The sequence below is a fragment of the Semicossyphus pulcher genome, unplaced genomic scaffold, assembly GCF_022749685.1.
Source record: "Semicossyphus pulcher isolate SPU_LCO1_2020_fin unplaced genomic scaffold, fSemPul1.0.p SCAF_18, whole genome shotgun sequence".
Lineage (NCBI taxonomy): Eukaryota > Metazoa > Chordata > Actinopteri > Labriformes > Labridae > Semicossyphus > Semicossyphus pulcher.
This window is the reverse complement of record NW_027211691.1, coordinates 9,640,636-9,659,441: the sequence shown is the minus strand read 5'-3', so window position 1 is coordinate 9,659,441 and position 18,806 is coordinate 9,640,636. Positions and strand designations below refer to the sequence as shown.

General features: G+C 42.4%; 1 protein-coding gene across 1 annotated transcript in view; it reads left to right on the top strand.

Annotated features, from left to right (window-relative positions):
* stau2 (staufen double-stranded RNA binding protein 2) overlaps positions 1 to 18,806 on the top strand; it is a 102,004-nt gene that overhangs the window by 14,417 nt on the left and 68,781 nt on the right. Inside the window, exons 6-7 of the mRNA XM_069667371.1 lie at positions 11,105 to 11,264; positions 17,040 to 17,147. Of these exons, the coding sequence (XP_069523472.1) occupies positions 11,105 to 11,264; positions 17,040 to 17,147 (268 nt within the window). The remainder of the gene's footprint in view (positions 1 to 11,104; positions 11,265 to 17,039; positions 17,148 to 18,806) is intronic.

Below are 18,806 nucleotides of genomic sequence, written 5' to 3'. Positions count from 1 at the left end.
TCAGCCAAGGCTTCGCAGTTGGCACTAAAAGGGCACAAGAAGTATTTTTTTGTTGCGCTTTGTCACATAAACGCACACATGGTGTTTTTTTGAGCACACTTTGGCACGTCTTGTATCACTCACAGATGCTTCAAGGGCCCGAATTATTCACGCGATGCCTGTTTTCAGTAAGACGATTAGAGGATCGACTGTTCCAGTGGTTGCTTTTACGGCTTGCGTAATTAAATCACCGCTTGTTTTTTTTCGCTTAATAAGCGCATTTAAATGTTTTATTTCCTCTGTAGCGTGCTACCTGTCAGTCACAGCGCCGTAAATCTACCATGTTTGGAAACAACGCTTGATGTGACTCGGCTATAAAGGCTGAGCCGGGGTCGGTTTACACGGCGAAGGAAGGCACGCTGATCACAGAGCTCGCACAGAGAGAGCTGTAATCTCGCGTTCATTCGAAACTGGAACCACAACAAACAGTAAAAACAATGAGCACTGTCAGATTGGACAGTTTAATTAAAATAAGTTACGAAATCTCTGTTTTTACACACTGTTACAAAGAGCTGTTGTGGGTACAGGCAGCGATATGAGACACAAGCTGTCTGTTACACTGGAGAGATGTGAGGTCAGAAAATTCCCATGATGCACTTCAATGAAAACCTACAGAATGTACGGATTAGCTATTAAACATGAAAGCTTTGACAGCCTTTATTTACACATTTTCAACCCGTCAATCTCCATTTATACATCCAAAGTGTTCGCGCCACCATGATTGACAGTCTAATGCTCCGGCGCTGATGGCTTGATAAACACATAAAACCATTTAAATTCTCCACCTTTTACTCTAAATGAATGTGCATCTCCGAGTCAGAGCGGGGGACGTCTGATTAAGTAACATTTGTTGTGGCTTCTCTGAGACCGCTGCAGCTTCTCATTATCACTTTCAAGGTGCCATCGCACAGGTTTAAACAGCTCTTGACACGTCTTTGTCTCCTTTGTAAACTGTGGAAGCTGCTTCCACCCTTAGGCGTGGTGTTTGTTTATGTAAAGTATTACAGGGCTGGGCGATAAAACATCTCAGGAGGGGGTTGGGATAAAGTTTGCATAGATTACTTTGGACATTTTTGTTAAATTTGGATCAAACAGCCGGTTAGTCTGCAGTTTTGTGCACACACCAAAGTATATGCTGACCTTGTTTTTGCTTCCACTGAAGACAGTCAATGTCCTCTGTGAAAGCAGGTGATAATTATTCTTCCATTATAAACCTCATGAACTACTAACACTGAAGGAATCCTAAGATGTTCTCCTCGTGTCAGGCTGAGCTAATCAGAAGCCGTTCCTTCGTGTCCCTTGTCTGTTGTAAAGTGTCACTGTTTTTTAAGCAAGACAGCTTTATGAAGTGTTTTCCTTTTTATTAGCAGGTCTGTTTGTTTGAACTAGTAGAAGAGCTCTGCCTAACATTTGGTAAATTCCCTCTGAATGATGAACATTTCAGGAATCCCCTCAAGCTGAGCTCACGTTAGCAGCCGCTCGGCTGGCAGCACCTCGGCATGCTGTGTCCACATGAGAGTCAAAGAGACACCCGTATTTTATGTCAAACTGCTGTATGCAGTGTTTTACCAGTGTTCTTTATCTGTACTTCTGTACTGTGTTAGACTGGTCAAGCACATGTTAATAAACTGTATTTTAAAGAGTAACTAATGAACGCTCTGGTTTCTTCAAGCTTCCTTTATTAAGAGTTGTATACTCCTCAGATTGGCTCATTATCAAAATGTATATCGCGATAAATATTGGGATCATTTGGGCTCATCAGTATCGTCAGTTGACACTTTGTGTCTCTCAGTGTTGTAGTCGAGTCACCAAACCTCAGTGTTCAAGTCCGATTCAAGTCCCCGTTACCCGAGTCCAAGTCCAAGTCCGACTCCTCAATGTTGAAAATTGCACAAAAATGCACTTCGGGGTAGTAATAAGAAATACCCCACAACCTAACTGAACATCTTGAACCCAGTGATTTAGAGGCTGATGCTTCCGTTAGCGAGCAGCTAGCTAACTGTAACATTATCTATCAGTGACTTGAAGTCGAGCTGAAACAGCATTTCGAGAGTATCTAGCTTCCGTATCGTGACGTATTTCCGAGCGAAACAGGAAGTGAAGGCGGGACATATCATTAGAGGGATTTGATTGAGAAGTGAGACAGACGTTCTCCACAGCGCAGTAGCTAGCTAACTTACCGAGCGTTCTTGGTGCTCTGCAGCTAAATGTTGCAGATTGATTGGTTGAAATTGTTTGGTGCTAACTTACGTAAGCACGCGTGAAATTTAGTTTTACCGGAAGAAAAAATGATCGGATTTTCATCTAAGAATACGAAGAAATTGATTTTCTGTATTTTTTTGGCCTATATTGTCAGATAGATGCGCAATATTACCGGGGATTAAAATGACATTTTTCATTTTAGCTCGACTTTAAGCATCTCACTTACTTTTCTGTGTGCATCCCAAACAGATGTCTGTTAAAGTCTGACGTTGTCCCTGCCGTCTCCTTAAAGGTTCTTTTACGTATCGAACTGCTCCTGCTTGCATTTTCTGTTCAAATCAGTGAAAGCAAAACGTACGATTTGTAGCCTCTCTTTAGGCATGCTTGCACGAACTGTTGCTGAAGAAGACCGCAAGTGAACGTGCCTGCAGGTGAACACACATGCCTGAATAACTTATACTTCTTGTGCAGAAAAACGGTCAGAGTCCTGCTCTCCATTTTCCGAATCCAAATGCAGTCAATGTCCGAGTCATCAGTGCTAGAGTCGAATTGGAGTCACGACTCCCGAAAATCTGCTCTCAAGTAGGGATAGACCGATTATCGACCATTTTGACGCATATCGGCATCGGCCTTTTTTTTTTACTCCGACGGCCGATCAGAGATCAATTTAAAACTCACTACTCTGTCTCCAGCATTGTCCCACCCACAGCACTGATTGGTTACACGCAGAGCCATGGCACAGGAAACAGCCAATCAGCAGTGAAAGCTGTGCATGCAGAGTGCTCACACACACGGCAGAGAGGAGAAAAAGTTCATTTCTTTGCAAATTTTATTTAACCTTGTTTTATTTACTTTATAAAACTTCAGGAAGTTATGTATTGTCCGAGTCCTACAGCACTGCTGTGTCTGCCACCCAGTGAGGTGGGTGGGACGTTTTAAAAACAAGTGGACAGAATCTACCCCCAAAACTTAATTGGACTCTGTTTCATACAACCAAGCCTCATCAGGCTAAATGTCCAACATAACAAAGGAACAGTAATCTGTATACACAGACACAATATTGGTTACATTCTGCTGATGTCATCGTCAAATCATCACACAATAAAGCACAAAACAACTTCCAGTGCGACCAAAGCCAACAATTGTTTCTTTTCACCATTATTGTCACGCTAAACACAATGTTTGTTTTCATAATCCAAATCCTGATTTTATTCTTCATTCATTCTAAACACCGCTTGTCTTCTTGTGTTTCATGTGCGGGGGACTGCATGGAAAAATACTGCTTAACAAGCAATAACTGACATGTAAAACCGCAGCCCGACCATCACATCAAATCAGCTTCTCCCATGTGGATTAGCGGTTTCTAACCCCAAACAGGGTCCAAAGAATTTTTAATACGCCCCCCCAACGCCATGACAGTTGATGTTTTCAGCTCTGTGTTTACTTGACTACACGGACTGTTTTCTCACACCACTGTGTATTTTCTGCATTAGAAATTGCGTGAGGCGAAAGGGAAGGAAAGCAATCACTGACGGATGCGGGGAATGAAGTATGGAAGTTGGGAGGGAGAGAAAACAAGTGAAGTTCTGACAGCAGATTGGAAGAAAGTGCAGCTGGTGGAGGAGTGAGCCTGTCCAAATCTGTGTCGCCCCTTCTGCTCCCAGCGCGGCTCCGTCCCCTTTACAAGGCTCCGAGTCAGATGTGTGGGATTTTAATGCATACAATCATTGAGTTTGCGTGTGTGGCCTGAAGATTGTTGGTGGTCAAGCTCGGTTGTTCATATTGTGATTTTTCTGTGTTTGGTTGGCCCACATTTTCCTGTCTGCTGCTCTTTGCTGTGGTAGAACGCATCTGTCTTCATCCTTAATACAAAAAAACCCCACAAGTATTCTTTAATTGGCTGCTACCAGAAGCTGAAAGTGGTGCGATTTAATGCAGCGCTACATTTGTGCAGAAAGCTGTACAACCACTTTCTTCCTGCTTGGCTTTTGCCTGAGGTTGATGGTTTAATGAGTGTTTCTTACTGATTTTACACATCTAAAAATGAAACAATACAGAAGCCAATGAACGTGAAAGTAGTTGCCCTTTTTACCTACACTGCAGTAAGTTGAATTAAACACAAGATACTTGTTCTCTTATGTTAAGTACAAGCGCTGACTTAAGAAACCCCTCCCCTCGTGCCCTCATCCCGATACTTATAATCAACCTACCACATGACCTCTAGTGGGCAACGCTGATGGTACCTACCCTACCACACGGCTTCTAATGACCCCAACAACTCAAACTTGCAGTTAGATTTGCAGCGAGAGCCGGCGCATCAACAGGGTTATCAAGTGGATACCTTCCTCCACGGCTGTTTTGTCAAGGTAGGCTTACGTCACCTCGAGGAGGCTCAGCAGTTAGCTCTGGCGTCCAAGAAGCAATATATATATTAATATAAACATGTTAATGTAAACACTCAACTATCATGTTAAGACATTGTGGAATTTGGGGCGTCCTTGACAGAAGATTAAAGTTGCTGTGTTTTGTTTTTTTAAATAATGGTTTTAGGTTTATGGTTTAAGTGTGTGAGGGCTGATTTCACCTTTTGTAAGACAGCAGTGTCAGAAATTCTGGACCAAAATCCAACAATACTGTTAATATAACCTGAATAATCAGGTAAAACAATTGTGTAATTGGAATAATGCTGCCGCAAAACCCACTCATTCACTTTGCAAAATCTACAATACATGTGAATTAATTTTCCCTGTCCTTTAAGAGGGGGTATTATGCTGTTTCACATTTTAAGACATTTACAAAGTTGGATGTCCGTACGAAACGTGGGTGAAGTTTCAAATCTGTAGGTAAAAATATGTTGGAGTAATCCCCAGGCTTCTTTTTCTACACGCTGCACTTTGTGACGTCACAAAGTGCAGCCTCAGCAGGCTCCCGAGAGCTGGCCAATCAGAAGAAAGTGGACTTGTAGGGGCGGGGTTTCTTAAAGGGACAGAGCTGACTGAGTCATTTCAGGCAGAGGCTGTATGAGGGCCTGCACAGAGAACTGTAAATTATGCTAAGCTACTCCACAGGTATCACAGAGTGAAATATGAAGCTTGAACTTAGCAAAATACCCCCCCTTTAACATACTTTACAATCTCCTCGTTTTCCCTTTCTGAGTTTTTTTAACGCGTAGATGTGCTGCCAAAGATTTGTTAAGTTTTTATTGATTTTCCTTTTAAAGACAAATGAGTGCACCAACAAAGCACAAGAAATAAGACACAGATTATAACATCACCATTCCATGCAGAGTCACAGAGAAACCAGGAAATATATGCAAAAATCAGCCGTTAAATAGCCCACATATACATAGACTATAAAATAATATTGTTGTTCTACTTCTGCTTCAAGGATCAACAGTCCGTCGTGGCTATACGAGTGTCCTGTTCTCATATTTAATGACTAAAGAGTGCTTAAGGTGACACCAATGGGGTCTCGAATAGCAACAACTGTTGAGCGCGCTCCATAAGGGCCGCAATATATTCTAAACAAATACAATTTAATATGTTCTTATTGGCAGAATGGCAGGTTTATGACCAATATGAGTTGCTGCATGAGTTGGTTTTAATGCTGCGGTCTGCATACATTAGCTGAAATGTTCACTGCTCCCTATACACCACCATCTACATTCATGGCAGCCTGTTTACTGAAAGAGCAGATCTAACGCATGCAGAGTTTTCCATGTTGAAGGAGAAAATAGTTTCCATGCAAAATGTCACCCTGTCATTTATAGTAATAATTGCAAAACCATGTCTCCCTATTCCCAGTCGGACTGCGTGTGGGCTTAAAAGCTCCGGCGTTTCTGCTTGCGTCTGCCTCTGTGTGTGTTCGTGCTTGCGTCTTTGAATGATTAAGATGAAATAGTAACCTTAACTAACGTATCCCACATCAAACAGAGCTGCAGGGACGCTTCTGAACTCAAAGTCAAATTCATTACTCACTGCGAAACGCTGATGAGTTATCATTTGATTGAGTTGCGGCATCAGTCGGTTTCTCTTCCTCTCACACGGTCGCTCATCCACACACACACACACACAAACACACACTGTAACACACGTCATCCGCCAGACACAGTGGTGTTTTTTCCCTTATTTTTTCTTCACACCCTCCCTACAGGTGTCCTAGTCCAATTCCCTCTCTGCAGTAATAATAATAACAAAAATAATAATTGATAACACAGAACAGGCGGTTCCAGCCAGCATGTGCTGATTTTTGTTCTGGCCACGGAGCGCTGACGTGATTTCCCTGCCTTTTTTTTCGTCTGCGTGATTTTGATGTGTGTGCGTGTTCTCGTCTGTGCTCTTGGCTGACTTTCTTGTGTGTAAGCCACTACTTTCCCACGTTGTAGAGTAGGGTCTCCCACAGGCCTCCCTCCATGTCCTTCTCTTTCTTTCCTCTCTTTCTTTCCTTCTCCCTCCTTCTCTCTCTTCCTCCTCTCTCTCTCTTTCTCATCCCTCTCTCTCCTCCTCTCTGCACCTGTACTCGGCGCTCCAGCCCCAGCTGCTCCCATCTCAGCTCAGCGCTGTTGGCTGGAGCCCATGTTGCACTTGGCATGTCCTCTGAGACCCTGGGGCCACACTTGACGTGCGAGGGCCAGGCAGGCCCCCGCCCAGGGAAGGCTCCCGTGGCCAGGAGGAGCTGAGAGCAGACGGGGGAGAGGAGGGCTGTGGGCTCGAGGAAGACCTGCTGGAATTCTGGGAGTAAAACGCTGACTCATTGTTGGGCCTGCTGGGCAGGAGACTGAAGAAAGACATGAGGAGATGTTTACAGAAATGACAGATGTGTTCTTAAGAGTTATCTCGTCACAGTTACTGTAAGTGAGAAGGCGGTATTTCTGGGGTTTTTTGGTGGAGAAAATGTCTTCATTTAGCTTCAGGAGAACTTTATCAAGTTAAGAAAGGTGAATCCAAGTGTGTTCCAACTCTTATTTTTGCTGTTTTGCATTAGTTTCTATTAGTTCAGAGAACACTGTAGTCACCAAAGTAACTGCTGGGATCCAGAAACATGCCGTCATGGCTTCACAAAGATTCAAAAGGCGAGACCGGCCCAAGTATTTTCTGACAGCTTGTAAACAAGCCAACAATTCAGTCATATTATCTTTCAATTTCTTTTGGGATATAATCCTAGAATCACTACAATTGTTCTCTTAAGCTTGATGGATGTTTACAGCGGATAGTTTGGATCATAGTTTAATGACGGCTTTGTTGTCTGTCGTTGGATTTGTATTAAAGTGTAACTGCTCATGTTTCTTTCCCCATCTGAGCACAGTCTTAGCTCCATGTCCAGATCTGAGCCATTATACTGTTGATTACAGTGTTATTACTGCCAACAGGAAAGATGCCTAAACTACCAAAATAAGATCCAAATCATCCATCCATTGTCTATGCCGCTTATGCTGCTCAAGGTCTGAGGGGTTGGAGCCTATCCCAGCTGTGATTGGGCGAGAGGTGGGGTTACTCATGGACTGATGGCCAGTCAATCACAGGCGCATAGAGACACACAACCTTTGACACTCACACCTACAGGCAATTTTAGAGTCACCAATGAACCATAACGGGCATGTCTTTGGACTGTGGGAGGAAGCCGGAGTACCTGGAGGTAACATAAAAACTCCACACAGAAAGGCCCACTTCGTCTGAACCGGGATTCGAACCAGGAACCATTTTGCTTTGAGGTGACAGTGCTAAGATCCAAGCCCAGTCATATTTCATCTAAATTAAACTGTTACCTTTGGTCACATGGGGCGGCTGTGACTCAGCGGTAGAGTTAGTCGTCTTTCAATCGGAAGGCTGGTGGTTCGATCCTGGTGGCAATCGGTGTGTGAATGTGATGACTGATTGACAGTTCGGGCACTTCAGGTAGCAGCCTCTGCCATCAGTGTATGAATGAGTGTGTGAAAGGGTGAATGTGACATGTAGTGTAAAAGCCCTTTGAGTGGTCACAAGACTAGAAAAGAGCTGTATAAGTGCAGTCCATTTAACATGAGCAAACCTTGTCAACACTACCTGAGGACGTTTGTTGGACAGTCCTCCAGATGACACATTTTATTGTGATAGATTGATAGATAGGTTCCCTGACTCCCAGATCTAAAACCCAAAGGTTTACTTGTAAAGTGAAACATCTCAATATTTATTAGACTTTTATGGTTCAGAGTCAGTGAATACCAGTGACTGGTGTGTGACTTTTCCCTGCTGATCCACCATGAAGTTAACATCTGTGGTTTTGAGTGAATTTCCCAATAAACTTTGGATTGCCGAGAAATTTGTAACGCACATTCACGCCACCCTTCCTGAGAAATTCTAAAAACTCGTCACTGGTGATCACTGATCTTTGGTTTAGAGGCGGCTGTGGCTCAGGGGAAAAGTGGGCCGTCTCCCAATCGGAAGGTTGGTGGTTTGATCCCCAGCTCCTGCAGTCTACATGTTGAAGTGTCCTTAGGCAAGACACTGAACCCAAAATTGCTCCCAAAGGCATAGTGAGTGTGTGAATAGTTAAATGATCTGCTGATTGGAGATTTGCATAGTAGCTGAGTGTGACGGGGAATGTGACATGTTACAATGTTACAGTTTCATTTAGCAGACGCTTTTGTCCAAAGCGATGTACATCTGAGAGTTCATACAACACAAGCAACAGTCAAGACAGGAGGGAACAAAGTCAGTAAGTGCCAACAAACAGCTCCAAGGGTGACCGGACACTGGTGCCGACAGGCAGTGCACAGGACGTTTCACATGTAGTGTAAAAGTGGTTTGAAGAGGACTAGAAATGCACTATATATGTGCATTTAATGTGCCATAATCAAGTCAAAAATCGTATTGTCCAATTCTTTGTTCACTATCGAAATGCTTATAAAACGAAAGATATCCCATCAGCCTCAGCTCTCCTTTATGTTTAGTTCCAGTAAGCAAATGTTAGCTGGGTAAAATGTCATCTTAGCACACCGATGTAGCATTTTGCCTTTAGAAATCTGTGCCTAAATACAATCCCAAGTGTTTCCTAGCATTGCTGTCGACTCTTAGTCTTTATGGACATTAAAAGATAAGAGAAAATGTATGAAGCGTTGCATTTGGTCTCCTTGAAATACATCTGCATATATACAATGGAGTTTGTTGTTCTTAAAGGGGGGTATTATGCTAATTTCAAGCTTTATATTTCACTCTGTGATACCTGTGGAGTAGCTTAGCATCATTTGCAGTGAAAAAAAACTCCTCATGTCACACTGGTGCTCTGGGCAGGCCCTCATACAGCCTCTACCTGAAACGACTCAGTCAGCTCTGTCCCTTTAAGAAACCCCGCCCTCACAAGCCTGCTCTCTTCTGATTGGCCAGCTCTCCGCAGCCTGCCAAGGGGCAGAACTCAGTGTTTGAGGCATGCCTCCTACCCCGTGGCTGTGTTACAGGGTTGTCAGCAAAGAGTAAACTTCACTTTTTTGATTTGAAATGAACGTCTGCTGCTCCTTGGAAAGTAAACTTTCCTTACCAAGAAACACTTTCTCCAAGACATTCTGAACCAACTTGAAGGGCAGAGCCGTTGAGCAGAGTGGTAGAGTGAAAAAGATATCCAAGGCAGACTGAGCTGCTGGGTGGGCGTGTCCTTGAACTGTGCCAGGGGCAGGAAGTTCTGCTGTGTCTCGGGCAGATGCCCAAATATAGAGTTCCTCCACTTTGTGACATCACAAAGTGTAGCGTCTGGAGAAGTCTGCCTGAAAGCAAGCGTTGACAGCAGCCTGCAAGCTGAGACCTTGTTTAGGTCAATGTTTACTCCAACATACTTTTACCTACAGATTTGTACACCCACGTTTAGTATGGACATCCAACATTGTAACATTATATATATATGCCTTAAAATCTGAAACCGCATAATACCCCTCCTTAAACAGATCAAAAAAGTGCTTGTTGGACCACTGCTACACTTAAACCCTATGACGATATCTATGTGTAATGATATGCATGTGTTTTATTGTGAAAGGACCTGCAAGAGTTTATAGAACACACCCGTTTTCCTGTCCTACATATTTGAGCTTCTTGGGTTCCCCAAATTCCAATTAAGTATTAAATCTCACGTCTCTCTGCTGCAGCAGTGCCAAGCAGGATGTTTTTGTAAAGCTGGAAATGAATACATATGTACACTGCATTTCTTTAGAGCTTGTTTTAATTTTCTCCACCATGTAGTGAAATAAACTGCATTAAAATATTGAATACATTTTGGCACCAGACACAGGTCCATAAATCTCTACTGCTGTTCTCCATTTGTTTCCACCACATATGTTGGCTGTACGTCCTTGTGTATGTAAGCGTATACTGGCAGGACAGGGAGGCGGATATTAAAAAGTTTGGATCCCTCTCATCTCTCGTTAGCTTTCCCACTATTTCTCTTCACTTGTCCTGGATCGGGCAGACATTCTCAGCCCTTCTCCCCCCTCCCCGACCCAGGAGGGGGTATGACACACGCAGACTCGCAGACCTCTAAATCTGCTGGGTGACGGCTCCGTCCCGCTCTGTCAGGGCCCAAAGAAAGAGAGGAAAATCTATGTTCGTGGCCAGAAGAAAGAGGAGAGGAAATATATTTCTCTGGGCTTTGTTTGGCATCCCTGCTATGAAATTCAATAGCGAGACATAAGTCAAGAGGCTAGCCAAGAGGCTATTGTGTAGTAATTGACCCTGATGAAGTGGTGGGCCTTTAATTTGGGGACGGTGTAAACGGTTTGAATTGATAACTTGGCTCATAAACTCTGACTTTCCTTTCCCTTGTTTTTCTCAAATACAGTCCATCTTTAACTTATATATATGTCTATAATTATTAATCCTTTCTTCCTTTTGTTGTTTCCCAGGTACCATTATCCTGTTCCTAAGATCTTCTATGTGCAGCTGTCTGTGGGGAGTCATGAGTTTATCGGTGAGGGACGAACCCGCCAGGCAGCCAGACACAACGCTGCCATGAAGGCCCTGCAAGCCCTGCGCAATGAACCCATCCCGGAACGGCCACCACAGGTAAACACATACACGAACACTTGTACACAGAAGGCATGAGTTCATACTTATACATACTGAACAAGTGCCTCATCATATACCCTTATACCCTGCCGTTATCTAGCAAATTTCCATCACTAGAACTTAAAGGGGAAGTATTATTAGTATTATTAGAAATCTGTGCCTAAATACAATCCCAAGTGTTTCCTAGCATTGCTGTCGACTCTTAGTCTTTATGGACATTAAAAGATAAGAGAAAATGTATGAAGCGTTGCATTTGGTCTCCTTGAAATACATCTGCATATATACAATGGAGTTTGTTGTTCTTAAAGGGGGGTATTATGCTAATTTCAAGCTTCATATGTCACTCTGTGATACCTGTGGAGTAGCTTAGCATAAATTACAGTTAAAAAAACTCACACTGGTGCTCTGTGCAGGCCCTCATACAGCCTCTGCATGAAACGACTCAGTCAGCTCTGTCCCTTTAAGAAACCCCGCCCCTACAAGCCCACTTTCTTCTGATTGGCCAGCTCTCCGAATCCTGCTGAGGCTGCACTTTGTGACATCACAAAGTGAAGCATGTAGAAAAAACAGTGTGAAACCTGGCATTCACAGCAGCCTGCAGACTGAGCTGAGAAGCCTGGGGATTACTCCAACATAATTTTACCTAAAGATTTGAAACGATATTCACATTTAGTCTGGACATCCAACGTTGTAACAATATATATATTTCTTATAACGTGAAACAGCGTCATACCCCCTCTTTAAATAATGATACATTAAATAGAATAAGTTTTGCGATCTCTGCATATTCTAACCTGAAACCTCAAGCAACACCCCCACAAAGCTGTTGCCACCCAATCTGAGGTTCTGTCAATCACTCTATTTATAAAAGGTCATTCCACTCTCACCGCAAATTGTCCTTCAATCATTGCCACCTCCTGCCTTCAGCACTTTCCTCACCTTGTGAATGATTTCACGCCACATGACCGTCCCTCTGCTCGACCCCTCCTTACTTAAAAACTCTTCCCATGATGAAAAGTCAAATGATTTGCACCTCTGATCTCTCTGCGCTCTCCCCAGACAGGCTCTATTTTTGTGTTGTGCACGTGTTTTTTTTGCTGATGCTAAAATGAGTGCGTCACCAGCTTTCATCACATTTAATCCAAATCCACTTCAGCTCTAATTACTCTAATGTAAAATGTAAGCCTTGCAGTCTCCATAGTTTACTTTACACCTGGCTCCATTCTCTTATAACTTTGTCCTCTTTCTTTCTGCCTCCTCCCCATGTCACCGTACCTCTGCAGAGTTTCCCCTCAGGCATAGCTGTTAACTGTTGTTATCATATCCCACCGGAAATCAAATTACCCCATATCCTCAGCGCCTGGCATCACTGATGGTTATTCAAAACGCTTTGGCTCCTCTCACTTGCCTGACTCGCTGTCTTGTGGCGTCGGCCTCCATAAATGTGCTCTTTGTTTGCTGCTGCTTCTGAGTCTTGCTTTACAAATTGAGGCACATTGTGTCTACAGTATGTGTCTGTCATGCTGTCTCCTTGTGAGTGTGTGTGTGTGCTCTTACATGTGTATATGTGTGGACTCCCTCAGGCTACAAGTGTTCCTTTTTTATCAAAGGCTGTCAAAGCTTTAATTCAAGGAAAACTACAGGCAAATATCAGTGGTGCTTTATTTGTGTCGTGTTTATACACATGTTGAGCAACAATATGTAACCTTAGGAGACCCAGAAAACAACTTTACGTGGCTTTAGGCGATAAAGAAAGATCTGATATAGAATTTGCTGTCTAACTCGTAAATCCAAGCCAGTTAATTAGGATGTTTGAGATTTTATTAAAATGATTAAATCTAGAGCTCGACTGATATATCTGTCGGCCAATTTTATCAAGCCTATATCTGCTATATGCTTGGGTTAATTCAGACATTGTGTCATCGCATAGGCTGCATTCATGCTGCAGGCCTTCATGCTCAATTCCAATATCATATTTTTCAGGGTCATTGTGCCCCAGGTGAGATATCAATGTGAACCGCAAATTATTAAAAAGAGACACACGTGCGCAAACAACAATAACAAAATACGCCACATTTGCTTTTGATGAAACCTTGATGGCTCTCGGGCGTTGGGACTTTGTATGTGCGTAAACTTTTGTGCAAGTAAGCAATATCTCCACCAGAGATGGGCAAAACGGACAAGAGCAGCAAATTTCTCGCGAAATATTTACGAACACTCTGTGTTGCTGTCTGAGCCTTCAAGTTTTGATTGGATAGAGGCATCTCCACAAATGGCAATCAGATCTGCTATTTCGCCTCTCGTCTCTCCACTGCTGCGTGTCGTTGTCCTCCATGGTCAAACAGAAAAACAAAGTCTTCTTTTTCTTTAGAATCACTCCTGGAAATGTGCATGTTATCAAGCCAACATGGACCGATTCTGGTTTAAGTGTTCAAATATAAGTCGCATGCAGGTTTTGGATTCCAATTTAGCGCCACATATTCAAGTAGCCCAGTTCTGAATTAAAAAAATGCAACATTGTGCAACTTTGGTTGACAATACATATATATATTTTAAAACTTTTATTTATATATTTTTTTCTTTTCAGGGAACATAAACAAACACATAACACACATACATTCCTGCTAATCCTCCGAAGATATATAAAACAGTGTGTATTGACAATATACCATACCAGTCAAAAGTTTGGACACACTTTCCCACTGACTTTTGACTGGTAGTGTATTTTGTTGATTTTTATAAATTTTATTTTTATTAATATTTTACATATTTTTTAATAAAGTTAATCTTTTTAGTAAGCAGCCTTCTGAATATCTGCAGAGTAGCATCGATACAAAATGTACATAGAAAGGTCTATTTTCATTCCAGCTCAAAAATTCATGAAATCGGCCTCTATAGTGATAATGGATGAATTTTTTTCACCTCTAAAAACATCGGTAAATATCGGTATCAGTCTGAAAAATTCCAATATCTGTCTAAGTCTGTCCAAGACTTCCTTTTCCGCGTGCTGCATTGTTACAGAAAGAGAAACCGTTTTCTTGTGATTTACTTTAATTAACGGGTCTTACCTTTGCCGAAATTTCAACATCATGATGCAGATTTGTAAGAAGTAAAAATTCAAGCTTTGTCAGGTCTGTCTACATTTAAAATGCTCGTTTGTTGAACGGAGGTCGGATTGATCTGATGCATTCAAGGAAGTCGGGTAATCTGAAGGCTGAGCGTCTCTCGTGACACAGCGTCAAGGGGATTTATCTCAAGTTAAATTCTAGATCTAGAACTGATTGCTAGCTGTTAGCATGCAGATGTCTGTTTATAAAGATTGATAAGAAGCTAAATCGTCGTCAGATGACGCTGATGGGCGCCAGGATGTCATTACAGCAGATTATGTTCCGCCTGCTTTTGCTCTCCACACAGACTGCTTTTCCTGTATACGCCGCAGCCTGCTAATGTGTGATTGGTCAATATCACTCAAACTACAAGCGTAGTTCAAATGGAAACCAGAACACTTTCCTTCCCAGAAATAAACATCCCTGTAAATAGAGTCTGGGTCTAACCATATCTGATTATCTGACGATAAACAAGCACACTTCCTGTCCTGAAAAAAGCAAGTTGTTAACCTCTGTTAACCTCTAACTCAAAGGCTTGACTCGGTGTTTATGATGGGGCAGTTTTTGAAGGAGGATAAATTAAGATCTGTGAAATCGCCCTCATAATAAACAGTAACTTCTCTAAGAATGATGTTCAGTCTATCGGGAGGCCGCTCTTCCCATCCTTTCATCTCCAATCCTTCAGCCATGCTCATGGGCATTGACGTGGATGTGAATCCCTCTGCACGCCCACAGTCACTGTTCATTCAGACAGCTCCTTCAGGGCGAGAGTTTCCCAAGCACTCTCTATTCAGGAGATCTTTTAGGAAGAAGAGGCATCACATTTAGATTTAGCCCTCTATTTGTCTTTGTCAGAGCAAGGTCGGTCATTCCAGTTTGCTCCACACACACAACCACAGACAGATGTAGAGGCTTACACCCGACCGCTTGTTAATGCAGCCTTGGGAGGAGATTCACACTGTCTAAACTGTGGTAGAGGGAAATGTAACCATGAAAGTATAGAATACATGAATGAAATGTGATGAAAATAGCTCATGGAAGAAGAACAAGGCTCTGTCACGTTCATCTCGTACAAGAGGCAGGGAATGTATGGATAAACTCAGCACACACGCTTCTTGCCGATGGGAGGTTGTTCGCCCCGGTGCAATAGGTACATTGTACCACGTGACAGTGCTTCCTGTGAAATCCAAGAGATCTCTCACTATGAATCATGCGTCAGATCAGGTCACACAATGAGGCGGGAGAAGGGAAGAAGCCCAAAGGGAAAGACAGCAGCCATTCAGACTTAATCAGACAAAGAGGTGGACATGAGAAGATAAAGATCGAGAGACAGAGCGCTGCATTCCCAGAGACAATTGGCACCGAAAACCCCTCGGTGGATATGATCTCTGTAGCGTGATTTAAGTTTCAAGGGACCAAAAGTTTCTGTTCAGTAATCAATCAGTGGATCGGCTCCATCTTGCCTTATTCTCTGGTTTCCCCTTCCTGGGAGAAACTGTTATTGATGTTTACAAATAATCCAATACAGAAATTCTCATATTCACGAAACCTCCCTGTAGAGGACCACCAGTCATGTTCTGCAATAGATCTTAATCCCGTATCAGATAAAGATCATATCCGACAAACAGACAGGCTTTCCTTTGCAGTAGCTTGGCCGACATCCACCCTGTAGGTGGGTAATTCTTCGTTCGATACCTGCCATTGTTTTGGAGTCAGGGCACGGAAAAACAAGGGTACATTTCCTTAACATTTATTGTGAAAAAACCTTCGAATGAAACAGTGGCAATACTTTATACACTGATACTGGTCAGCGTATCCTGTAAAACAAGACACATCTTAGTGTTTATGGATAGCACTCTTATGGGACTAGTAATTGCCTTGTCTATGGAGGATGAGTCATTCGTAGCCTGTGTAGACCAAAAAGGCCAAACTGAAATGAGACGGTCTGGTTTACGGAGGATTTCCTGTTTGTGTCAAAAGCTGTTCCGGCCCTCATCCTTGCATCACCAAACGCATCTCCTGTCGCCTAGCAACAGGTAGCTAGCAGCCTAGCTAGCTATCATAACGTCATTTTATTCCCTTTTATTATTTTTAGCATTTGTGTCGCTAGCTATTCGATTGAGTTGAAACCATTCCTCGGCCGTTTAAGAGTCCTCCATCTCGTTTGAATTGGTGAGCAATGAATCTCTGTATCATTAGGCCTCGAAGGATGCACACGATGGATCCTTCATGGCCCGGGAAAAATCGGAAGGAGCCTTTGAAATTGGACAGCCTTTGACGATCTGCCTTCAAATACATCCTTGGAAGGATGCAGCCCCTAAATTGGGACAAAGCTAATGTTACCTGACATTTTGTTAGTTGAACTGTGTCCACTTTTATTTTTGGGTCTAGTCATTATTCTCCCAATTCAATTAGAGGCTCTTCACGCTTTGGCTTCTCATTTGAGACGAAGTGAAAGTAGCTTTATGAGGAGGCTAATCAAGAAGTAAAAGGTCAACATAAGAGTCTATAACTTATAAAAAACTTGAAACAGTTTTGCGTTTTGGCTTTCATCCGAGATAAAGGATAATTCATAGACTACAGTTGATCATTTTAAAACCTTTAATTTAAAATTGTACTTCTTTGAGCAATAATAATCAGCGTGTTCCTTTTCCTGTTTCCCCAGAGCCCAGAGGAGAAAGAGGAGTCTGAGGACGGCACTGATGCCAGCAAATCAGAGATCAGCCTGGTCTACGAAATTGCCCTCAAGAGGAACTTATCCGTCAACTTTGAGGTGAGGCACGACTACTGTGTTTTAAAACTCACGCTCTTCCTGTAAGGAATGAATGAATGAAGATAAGGCCAAGCAGGAAAGGAATGTATGAGTAGTCATGATGTTTTATCAGCGTTTGTGAAGCGTCATGATACAGTAAGTGTTCTCTTTAGAAACTGAAGGAGTCACACTGATAAAACAAAATCCCCTACTGATAATGAAGAAGAATGAAGACGTATGTTTACTCAGCTTTGCGTAGTAGTTTGTCCGTCAGTGAGGTCACTTATCGTAAAGAGAGTCAAACAAAATCAGTGCGCAGGAAGTTTTCGATGGATCACCTCCTCCGTCGGCTTGTGGAAACTCTCATGGTGTTAATTTCTAAACTGATGTAAGACATCGGTGTGGGGGTCTACGTGTCTGTGGCTGTGACTCAGCTGATCATTCTGTACTTTAAGTTGACCATAAATTTATAATCCAGTAGACCTATTTCTAAACCTGTTTTTACTCAGACAAACTTTTTATGGTTTAAATAAGTTTTAAAAGATTGTTAATTTTTCTATAATACAACATTAAATATGAACCTTGGGATCTGGACTAGGATTCAAAAATACATTTGAGTGCTTGAAAAGAGCCTGCCTACACATTCAAACCAATTTAACTTTGTAATATTGAACTCATAAAGGGTATAAAGCTTTAAGGAACTTACACCTCCTTTAAACGAGGCTTTATTCGCTCCCCTTATTACAGTTCAACGAGACCCTTCCCTCACTTTTTTGTTTGTTTTCTGCCACACAGCTTTCAAAATTGATTGAAGTCTCAGTAAAGAAGTCACAATTTAAAATCTGCCTTTGACGGTTTCCCACCACAGGAAGTTATTGAGGGACGGACAAAGAGGCAGAGATGCTGCCCGTGCTCCTCTTTTAGACAACATCTGATCAGACTCATCGAGGCAATCAATACTGAGCTATTGGGATTAAAACACAATTCCAGCTACCCAAATGTCATTTAAAATAAAACTTAATTTCACTGCATTATGTAAAATATGTTCCTTCTGGAAGTGCAGATTAAGGCTACACTACAAGATAATAAAGCTGATTTTGGGTCATGATTTTTTAATGGTTCTTAAGATTATGTTGCTAGATTTTCCTGTGGTGTGAGGTATGTTTGGAGGGATTTTACTGCACGATCGGCTCGGAAGAACATCGTGATCGCACTGATTTTTAAATAATTAACATAAACTGTATATATATGTACGATATTTACGTATCTGATGTCCTGTTGTGTGGGGGGAACTCCTCGGACAGCCGAGCAGGAACTCTGCGGATTGTCATGTAGAACGAAAAGACAGCAGCCACGTTTTTTTCCTCTTGAATTTTCATTAAAAAGTCCAAAAAACTATTGTCGCCATTTCTTCCTGCCCGTCGTCCGCCATGTTTGTTTGCTCTAAAGTCACGTCTGACCGTGAGAGATTTTGCGAGATTTTCAGTTTGGAGAGTCGGGGACTGTTAGTGGGAGATGTGCTGTTTTGGTCATATCGTTGCTTTCAACAAACTACAGGAACAAAACTATAAAATCTGTCATTATATGCTGTCATGTGTGGGGTCTCTCACATATTCAACAAACCTTAAACTAACTTCAATTCAGTACTTGACAAGCAGTGCTGCATGTGCTCTCTGATAT